Below are 10,666 nucleotides of genomic sequence, written 5' to 3' on the forward strand. Positions count from 1 at the left end.
TGGAGCAACGCAGATCACTCCTTCGCAGAGTGAGCAGCTCCGAATGTGGCAGTGGAAAATATGGACTTGCTCCGAATATACCAATGGAATCCAGATTCTTCGCCGTGGATCCAGGAACCTGCCCCAGCTCGACCAGCGAAAGTTGCCATAACAGGCGGGAAATGTTATGGCACGCATCTCGAAATGGCTGAAATTGGCCAGCTTGTTTGATCTCTGCTTCAGCTACGGTCATACGATCCGCTGGGGGGTATCGTCAATTTTGTCTTTATTATGACATGATGCCGACGATGACAGCAATGGCGATATGAAGAACCGTCAAGACTATTCATGTAATTGGTATCGCAATAAAAGAAAAGAACCAATAAAGCAGCAAAAGCTACAGCAATCAAATGGGTCTAGCGGAACAACAAAGCCGAGGACACTTTCACTTGGCCGCACAAAGCGTGCACGCGCTTATGCTTCAGTGTTTTTGCGATTTGCTTCACTATATAGGTTGATGCCGTGCTTAGTGATTAGATGAATTCATAATTAGGAAAACGCCGTATCAGACGATGCTCGTAGCTCACGGTGTTTTGTGCGTGTTCGTGTCGAAGCCTAATTTCATCACTTCACGATAACAATATAAACCACCCTATCACGTGCGTACCACTAAGTGATATGGTTCAAATTGGCAGGGGTGTACTCATGTATTTTTGACCTTTTTAAAAGAATAATCTTCCTTTTATTGCGCGTTGCCCCTTCTATAGATTGCCTTCATGGTGCTACAGGTGTATTTTTGTAAATGATTCAATGAATGAGTAAATATATAAATATTTCGGTTACACTTAATAGAGCCAACGTTTCTTTGTCGAGACCTCTTTGCGTAAAGAATTTCATGATATATTTTTCGCTGTGTGCGGTATTCACACATCAGCTACCATTCGTATTCAATATCTACCTACGTAGTGTGCAATACTGAGCATTTCACCAATTATGCTTCTTAATAATCATATTGCATGTCACAGTGCAAATCTCCCTCAAGTGCCTGGTTTAATAATTATGCTTGTTGATAGTCATATTGCATCTGACAGTGCAAATCTCACTCAAGTACCTGGTTACCAGTTTTGTCAAAATTATTTTTTGCACTTTAATATCGCACTTCTTTGCCTCGCTACTTGAGTATTACCCATCGAATATATAGAACATTACTCGTATACGTGGTTGAAAGCAGAAGGAAGGAAAAGATGAAGTTGTTAGCAATATAAATCACGAGACATGGCCAGCGATTCGATTCGAGTGACATTTATTCTGAAGCATGAAGACAATGCAAACAGCCCGTAAGCGGCCTTCTGTACAAATTTCTTTGATCGAACAGCTAGTGTGCGGCTCCACATTGAGATGTCTATGCAACAGAAATATACAAATGATAACAGCAGCACGCAACGGGACCTTAGGCGATACGATCGCATTGAGGAATTTTTCGCTGTGGATTTATCTGGCTGATCGGTCACTGTTGACGCTGTCATAACAGTTTTTACAACATGACGCTAGAACTTCTGCGAACGCAACTTGAAGCGAATGAGGATCACAACTGCGAGCTAAGCAAAGTATGCTTAAGTGGCCAAAGACCGACACACTTGACGCATGCTTAAAATTCGGGCAACCTGGTGCTGCGTAGCTCCGCGCGTACGAAAAAAAAAACAGGGTACGTTAAACTAAGATAAATTCACAGCGTACCCTGTAAAGGAGTAATAAACAAATGTATCGAATTTATCCCTTGTAGCTGTAACCGCCGTATCCGTATCCACCATAACCACCATATCCAAGACCACCATATCCGAGACCACCGTAGCCGAGACCACCGTATCCATATCCTCCACCGAGGCCAGAGTGGGCGAGGAGGGCTCCACCGCCGCTGACCTTGTTGACGTGGTGAACCGTTCTCACCAGGAAGGCTGGTCCAGCCACAGCCTTGGCAAAGGCAGGTCCCCCACTCAGGAGTGCCACGCTGCTGCCGACACCGACACCACTCAGGCCGTAACCTCCCCCGAGGCCATAGCCACCGTAACCTAGTCCTCCGTAGCCTAGGCCACCATAACCGTAGCCACCGAGACCGTAGCTGCCGAGGCCGTAGCCGCCAAGACCGTAGCCGCCCAGACCGTAGCCGAGGCCATAACCACCAAGCACTCCGCCAGCCATAGCACTGGCCAGGGCGGCACAGAGAACGAGGGCGATGCTCTGCACAGAGTAGAACAATGTTTAATATCGCATTTGAGAGAAACGTAGTACTCAAATACAATTCAAAACAGTATTATGATACGCTATGACAGTTCTGCATCAATTATATGGAACGGCCACCAACAATATGTTGGCTAAAGGGCTCTATCTTCGAAAAGAAAAAAAAGACGCTGAAAAAGCAGGCTTATGAGCGCAAAACTGGTTTGAGCTTGCAACTTTGTGACAATTTTTTTAATGATATAGGATCCTAAAGGATGATTGTGTGACTTATCGTGCTTTGTGATGCAAAGATAAAATAGCCTATAAGAGCAATGCCCAAATGAAAAATATAATTTAATGCGGGCGTGATAAGGTGCGATTGTTGTGGTTCTTATACCAGAAAACTATTTGGTACAGGGATGTCGTCAGACAGTATTGAATTATGAAATCAATTCCTTGCCACATTGGCAGCTAAGTCAGAACATTGGGATCACATCTACCGATGTGGTGTAATAGTCATGTCACGAGAAATACTTTTTCGCTGGTCGGTAGTTGACTGTCAGAGATGGAAGCTATCACGCGCGACCAGAAAAAATATGAATAAACAAAAAATGCCTCACACAATAACAGAGAAAGCGATGTCCGTGGAGTGAAGTTGGTTGAATCGTATTGTCCATGATGCGGTGCATGGGGCTTTGAAGAGAGCACTACTCATTCCTCTTTCAGAGGATACATCCACTGAGCTATCTTTTTTTTTTGTCAACGGTACACTGTTATGAACTTGTCGGACGCTGGTCATAGTATTACTCCCTTTTGCGTTCATCAGCCGCCTATAATACTTAGTTGCGGGTGCATTGATCAAGACACGAGGCCAACTGTCCAGTGATGGCATTTATATAGAGCAGTTTCTGAATGGCCAACTACGGTTATTTTTTTACCATGCTAAGATAATGTTAATTCTATGTACGGATATGCTCTTTTCATGGGCCTGATAACCAAAACACTCGGCAAACTAGGGAACAATTTTAAGTACGCATGGAACGTAACACAGAAACAGAAACTTAACCTAGCAGTACCTTCCTCTTGGGACACAAAAGCTAGCAAAACCGCAAATCGCCACTGGAGTGATCTAGCGGCTAAGGTACTCGGCTGATGACCCACAGGTCGCGGGATCGTATCCCTGCTTGCGGCAGCTGCATTATCGATGGAGGCGAAAATGCTGTAGGCCCGTGTGCCTAGCTTTCGATACACGTGAAAGAACCCAGGTAGTAAAAACTTCCAGAGACCTCTAAAAAGGCGTTCCTTATAATCATACGGTGGTTTCAGGACGGTACACCCACTATATCAATCAACAAAAACTGGAAATTGAGCTAAACTTTCGGTCCCGTTAATGCAGAGTATGTAAGCAATGAAAGCAGCGATTAGCAGACGCTCAGTATAATGGTGTCTACGCCGCAACAGCCGTACTAGAGTGCACTAACACAAGCTTGAAACAAGCTTCGAAAAATGAAGCCTCAATAGGATCTAGACGCTTCTGCTCTGTGTTCGGTAGCCTGCATCCTCTCGTCATTTAGGAGTTGTGCGCAGCGCCACCGAAGTGGTAAAGTAAAAGAGGATTAGAATGTCGGCTTCCCGTTCAAAGGGCCTTAGTCCGAATCATGGCGTTAAATGATGGACTCTTATTCTTGGTGCCTTTGTGGCAGTATTGTTTTCCCTTTCTGTTTTAAAACTTTCGTGGTACAGCGCGGAACCCTTAAATGACAACTTATTGCTGGCTACCGCTTGCAGTGGCACGAGCGGCTAGACCTTGTCTTGGCTACATTTTCGGCACACTGATGCTGCGCCGCTTTCCAGAACTGCACTATGCTCTATAGTCTTACTATATTTGCAACCTATTGTTCGGCGTGCACAACATCGTCCAACAGCTCCGATTAAGACGCATTCGGAGACCACCTAGAACCACAATTTCTCTGGGATGAAGTAGGACACAGCTGCTCATTCATGTGCTCTCCTCGTTGCGCGTTATGTTGCTGAATGGCAACACCTCTCCAGGCAGCTCAAGTTGGTGACTGTTGCGATGATGTAAAATGCTAACCCGGAGAAGTTCGTCAACTGTAGCTCTAATATTACTATCGAAAGAAAGCATAACTTGGTGGACAGCAGCGTCTGACATTGCGGTGGCAAGGTTCACGAAATGTATTATAAGCCAAGTACGAGCCGCCCCCACGCATGATGCACAATTTGAGCTTGTTCACAAGGCAGGAGCTCGGTTACACCACGTACGCTGCACAGTAGGCGCGAATTAGTAATGTTTAGCCACTGCTTCAAGTTTCAAGATTGTAAATCATTGTCTTGAGATAGTTCATGAGTGAACGTTAATCCTGTTTCAGCCAGTGGGCTTCTTTTCGGTGTGTGTATAGAATAGTCAGTGATTTTTTATATAGTCCAGCAAAATACTACATTTCCTATATAGTGTTGGGAGATAACTTGCACCTGCTTCGCACTCTTCGCATGCAGATTTTCGAATATAGCCAACTGAATCCGTTCAATGTGGCCTCTTATCAGGTATTCTGCTTGTCTCTCCCAGCTCCGGCTGCTGACTCGAAGGTCGCTCGTTTGATTCCGGCCGCGTGAACATTGTTTCAATGGAAAACGAAATTTGAGAGGCCCGAGCACTATACGATGGCAGTGCGCGTTAAAAAACAACAGGTGGTCGAAATTTGCAGAGCTTGCCGCTATGGCGTGTTTCATTGTCCTGTCTTGGCTTCTGGGTGTTAAGCGCTAGATATTAATAATATTGGCTCTTTTGTATTTTAAATACGTGGCAGATATATTTTAATAATCAAGATTTGCCAGTACTTTTTTGCACATCGTTGTATTTGAAGCACGCTATCAAATATAATAGCTGCTGCTCACTCTGAAACAATTTGCTGAAGACTGGGTAGTAAATAATGATAAATCAACTGATAACACTTCGCAGTATTGCTCAGCCTTCTCTATAAATAAATTAGAATATGGAGGAGGGGGGAACGCACAAGCTTCGCCTTTAACATATGAATGTGATAGCCATATGTTGTTCAAGGTGCGGACTTTAAACACTTAGTCTATAAATTCTTTATTATACGATGATTGATTGATATGTGGGGTTTAACGTCCCAAAACCACTATATGATTATGAGAGACGCCGTAGTGGAGGGCTACGGAAATTTAGACCACGTGGGGTTCTTTAACGTGCACCCAAATCTGAGCACATGGGCCTACAACATTTCCGCCTCCATCGGAAATGCAGCCGCCGCAGCCGAGATTCGAACCCGCGCCCTGCGGGTCAGCAGCCGAGTACCTTAGCCACTAGACCACCGCGGCGGGGCCTTTATCATACGATGTTAAGGACGCTTGTATTGTAAATTACTTTATTGCAATCGATATAGTTGAAATTGGCTTGATTCAGTGAAAATTTCGCAAACTGCTGCATTCTATGAATTGGGTGGCATCCGTTAAACCACGAGCAGCTATGCGCGTTAGATGTATTCGAACCTGCTATGCGTACCCACTACGTGCTCTTACAGTAATCCGCACAGTAACTTATTTGCCTTCTCCTAACGAGGTGCCGACAGTAAACAATGAAGTCGTATTGAAAATCACATTCTCTAACGTCCGAAGGCAATGTACAGACGCGGCCACATCTGTGTAGAGCGCGCGAGAATCCGGGTTTGCCTCTTCGGGTCAAAACTCTGATACAGTTTCGAGCTCTGAACAGGAGCATGTGTGGCCTATTTGTCAGGCTGATCACGTCAGAGCCTAATACTTACTCAAGGTTTTGCCCCACAGAGTGAAAAACGGCTGCTCGCGTGCTCCACATCGACGTGGCCATGAATGTACGCTTGTACGAGGCAGTATTATTGCGGTGACACATGTATGCAAGTCCCGTGTGTTCTTAAAGCATGAAAGTTATTCTTGCTGCTTTTTCTACCCCTTTATTTCTAAGAAATTGCGTCGCTGTGTGGTTGAGCACCTTCTTGTTACGCAACCGAACTGGTTTCACTGCTCGTTTCGGACACGGAAACTTTTATACGTTTTCTATGTGCATAGTTCTGAATTTATTATTCATGAACAAGATAATTTGTTGCTCACAACCAACGATGCCTGCAACGACACTGACGCCGTTGTCAGAATTTCTCTTAATTGAGCCCTTTAAAGCTATTGCATTATTATTTAAACACTTTTGGGGAGGCAACTTACCTATCCTGGCCAGGAACGTACGCGAAAGATGATTTTCATTGCTTTCAGTAACGTAATTTCAGATTGTGTTTAATGCGTCGACCTCTTGTGATTGTGTTGAATGCAATAAAATTGAAAGGTGGGCTAGTTGGTAATTCATGATGGTTCAGCGAACTAGGAGCGTGGGGGTAAACACACACAAAGCAAAGAGGAGGCACGCAGCACGAGCGCTCAACTAACATCTGGTTTATTTTAGAAATAAGAATCATCGTATTAGCCATCCGTCATTATCACTACTTGACTGTGAGTTTAACTATATTGATAATTCGTAGACAAGTGCTTCGAATGAACGTCAGGCTTGCTACTCACACTATAATTGTATTGCTGTTGACATGCGCATCCTTGTGTACCTATATGTGCATCGAACGTGAGAATAAACCAGTTGTTAGTTGAGCGCTCATGCTTTGTGCCCCCTCTTTGTTTTGTGTCTGTGTTTACCCCCGCGCTTCCAGTTCCCTCAACCATCATGTGTTGAATGCGTCAGACGAACGCATACGAGGATGCAGATGTGGCTAATCATTATGCTTTTTTTTTAACCTGGCAAAGAAACAACTACAACGATCTGTTTTTTTTTCTAATTTTGAAGCAACACGTGAAACACGATCATGAGGCAAAGGAAAGAACACAAAATTTCACCGAGTTGAAAATATTTGGCAACCATTTACAAATTTCTGGGTACTGTCGACAGTCATCCGAATACAAGCCACGCGTATGAATGTAACACGGCGCTACAATGCACGCATTTAGGAACAATTTAGAAATCTTGGGAAGGATGTGTGCCACAGTGTAGAAGGAAACTGCTGCTTAGCACAGTTGCCACTTCTTTTTAGAGTGCGAGCATGTTTTCTGCCACTCACCAACATAAGCTATGCGTTTAAAGTGTACATTTTACTGTTGCACGGCGAAATTACATTTGATTGCATACACTGTAACAGCAACAATTCTCGCAAGTTTTAGATATGTGCGCCACACTCGAGTTTTCTTGCTTAACAAACGAAACGCGTGGACGAATGTGAAAAAATCAAGCCACAGTTAGTGCGAAACACTTCGCAGCAATCTTTGGCACAAAAATTGAGGTGGTTGCATAGAATTCTCTTTTATATACTTTTCACTATACTCTTCACTAAATGAAGATATCTGCATCATAAGCACAACCACATGACGCGTTTCTATATTACTTGCCAAAGGACGCTTTATGCGTCCAGAATGCATGTGCCCAAAACACTTAAACATTTTTTAATATTACAACGGAGTTTTAAACTCTTAAAACCTAGATATGTTCATGCGAGGTGAAGTAGTGGAGACCTACAAAAATTTCAACCACTTGGGGCTTTTGAATGTGCGCCTAAATCTAAGCACACTGGCCTCAAGCATTTTCGCCTCCATCGGAACTGCTGCAGCCGCAACACGGATTCGTTCCCGCAACCTTCTGGTTAGCAGTCGAGTGCCGTACCCACTATACCACCATGGCGTGGAAACTAGTTTGAATACCAGGATGTATGCCTCTGATATTTTAAGAAATCGCACTTACCAGGGCGTTCATGGCTCCGGATGCTGTGGCTGCTTGCACGTCTGCTGCTACTACCAGTGCAGAGTCGATACCTTAGCTTCCCCGCCAGTGCTGCATCTCTTTTATACCGGCGACTGGCTGGCTGCACGAGCACCAAACACGCGTTTTTCGGGGTAGGGCTTTTGTCACGTATACTTGGAGACGTTATCACACTAGCGCTGTAAGAGTTGCAATAAAAGCAAACGCAAAAAGAGGAAAATATAGAACGGCTGCTACCGTGTCACTGGATCGCACTGCAGGGCGTTTCCGCGGTCCGTGCTCTGCTGCTCTCTAAAGAGATAAAAGCGGAAACAAAAGCTCACGTTCGCTAGCACAAAGTGCGACAGTACGCCACGAAGGCCCTTCGATCTGAGCTCAAGCCCGCCCGCAAGGCACCACCACCTGATATGAACGCATGGTTGCATCGATTGTGCGTCCTTATGCACGCGCTATGTTTGAGCGAATCCGGAAGAACGAAAAGTGGGTGCGGATGGTTGGATGATTCAAGAAAGTGATCTGTGAAAATATCGAAAATATTTGCCAGTATATGAGGACGTAACCGGGACAGCAAACCACGCGGAACGTGGGTGGCGTTGGGGGAGGCAATAGCAGCAAGTGGCCCAGAAACTGATAGGGTCGTGCAACGAGGTCCTGAACAACAAAAAAACTACAGCTCTTGGTCAGGTTCAGTGCCAGTTTGGCTCGATTGTGAATGAAAATAGCACAGGATGAACAGACACAGAAAGAGGACACACAAGACGGGTTAAGTTAAAATGTATAGCGCTTATTTCAGCAATCGCTTGCTCAAATTATCTGAAAACAAAGAAGCACCGCATGACATATGCACTTGAATATAAATTCGTCGTAAACTACAGTTCTTCATCCCGTCTCATAACTGACAGGACACTAGATGAAAGTGTTGCTGTTCATCCAGCGCCCTTTTCGTCGACGGTGTGTACTAACAAGCCCTGATTTCAACCATACTGAATCATCAAATTTTGTTCTACGCTCGGGTTTTATTCCGGTTGGAAGAGAAATTTATAAAGTTTTTATTGACTCTCTCAGTAACATCCACGCATATAACCATTCACTTAGGAACTGAACTATGTATCATCGAAAAGTTACTGCCAGGCACTCGGTTAATTGCACGAAGCGAGAGCCATGGACAATATAACCCTCGAGGGACTGCACTCAAGCTCCACGAAGACGTATATTTTCATTTTTTCTTGATATATACTATTTCATTCGAAGTCTAGTGTTCTTGCCGAATGGATGACACATGTCCAAAGTTTCGTGGATGTGAAGAAAGTCACAACATTGTAACACAGAAAATAAGCTTCGAAATTTACCACAACTACAAGTATTTTTGCCTAAAATCTGCACTTGGTCTGGCCTGATTGATGAGCAATAAATACCAGATCAAATACAACAAAAGGAAGTATCTTGCAAATTTAGTGTAGTGAGCAGACAATTTACATTTACAATTTACAATTTACAGAAGCGCTGGAGATGAGACAAGGCAGCCTTTCATTAGTCCGTAAACAAAATGAAACAAGTGACGAGCAGCATCGCGAAGCAATTGAATTTTCGGTGTGATATTGAAAATATTACACCATCTCCTCCTATAGAGAAACCATGTGTGGATGCGAGGCAGCGGGCGCTAACGCCTACAGGGGCTACGGCGTTGACGCAAGCACTCATCGCAGCGTAGCACAGGAGAGAAACCTGGGAAAGCGCAAAGCACGCAGTAATAGACCGCTGTTTCCTGCTGTAACATACCAATCGCTGCTAATGGACAATGAGGGACATACGGCTCTCATTGGACACAGGAACCAGCAGTCCATTTTTAGTTCACATGCAGGATGAGAATTTTGATTGTTCAACAACGCAAAAGAGCAATCTTACACCAACACTACCTTGTGGATCAAGATTCAGTACCTATATACACAGGTGAATTGTTTTGGGTGATTAGTGACTATCGGATGTTGATGATGCAGCGTTAAGAGCACACAGTTGAACAAGCGCTGCTGGGGGATGATGCAGAATGTACAGCGATTGAAACGTGGCATCAAAGCTTCTAGTATAATGACTGCGTGTGTGTGAATTGCTCGAGGTCTCTGCATCTTGTTGCTGCCAATAAGGCCTCTAAAGGTAATGTTGGCTCCACTGCAAGCATTTGACAAAAAATTACATCAATATGACTCATACTCGTTTTCCAACCGGATTTTTAAAAAAAATCCGCGTGTTGATGGAACTGCATTAAGAGGCCTGGGGTGCGGCCTCACCGGTAACCACCACCGGGAACGCATTCCCTCACAAGAGAAGGATTGGCCACTCTGGTGCAGTATCTGGTCACTACCTCCCACATGCATACGTCAAATAACTCACGGCCCTCAGTCCCCAGCAGCTGCGAAGCAACTGACCACGGCGGTGGTCAGATCTGCAACGCAGCAGAGGGTGCTAAGAATCTCTGGATCCGGACAGGCCGCCATTGGAACCTGAACTTGGCAACGTTTAACGCTAGAACCTTATCTAGTGAGGGAAGTCTAGCTGTACTATTCGAGAAGCTAGAGGTTGTTAAATGGGATATAATAGGGCTCAGTGAGGTTAGGAGGACAGATGAGGCCTATACTGTGCTACAGA

At 44.6% G+C, this 10,666-nt stretch overlaps 1 protein-coding gene across 1 annotated transcript; it reads right to left on the reverse strand.

Annotated features, from left to right (window-relative positions):
* Window positions 1-1,265: 1,265 nt before the first annotated feature.
* LOC119159899 (uncharacterized) lies at window positions 1,266-8,115 on the reverse strand. Its single transcript, XM_037412707.2, has 2 exons — window positions 8,006-8,115; window positions 1,266-2,217 (listed from the first exon to the last, which is right to left on the reverse strand). Exons 1-2 carry the CDS (start codon window positions 8,015-8,017, stop codon window positions 1,750-1,752), a joined length of 480 nt encoding a protein of 159 aa, XP_037268604.2. The 5' UTR covers window positions 8,018-8,115; the 3' UTR covers window positions 1,266-1,749.
* Between the last annotated feature and the right edge of the window lie 2,551 nt (window positions 8,116-10,666).

The sequence above is a fragment of the Rhipicephalus microplus genome, chromosome 3, assembly GCF_043290135.1.
Source record: "Rhipicephalus microplus isolate Deutch F79 chromosome 3, USDA_Rmic, whole genome shotgun sequence".
Classification (NCBI taxonomy): domain Eukaryota; kingdom Metazoa; phylum Arthropoda; class Arachnida; order Ixodida; family Ixodidae; genus Rhipicephalus; species Rhipicephalus microplus.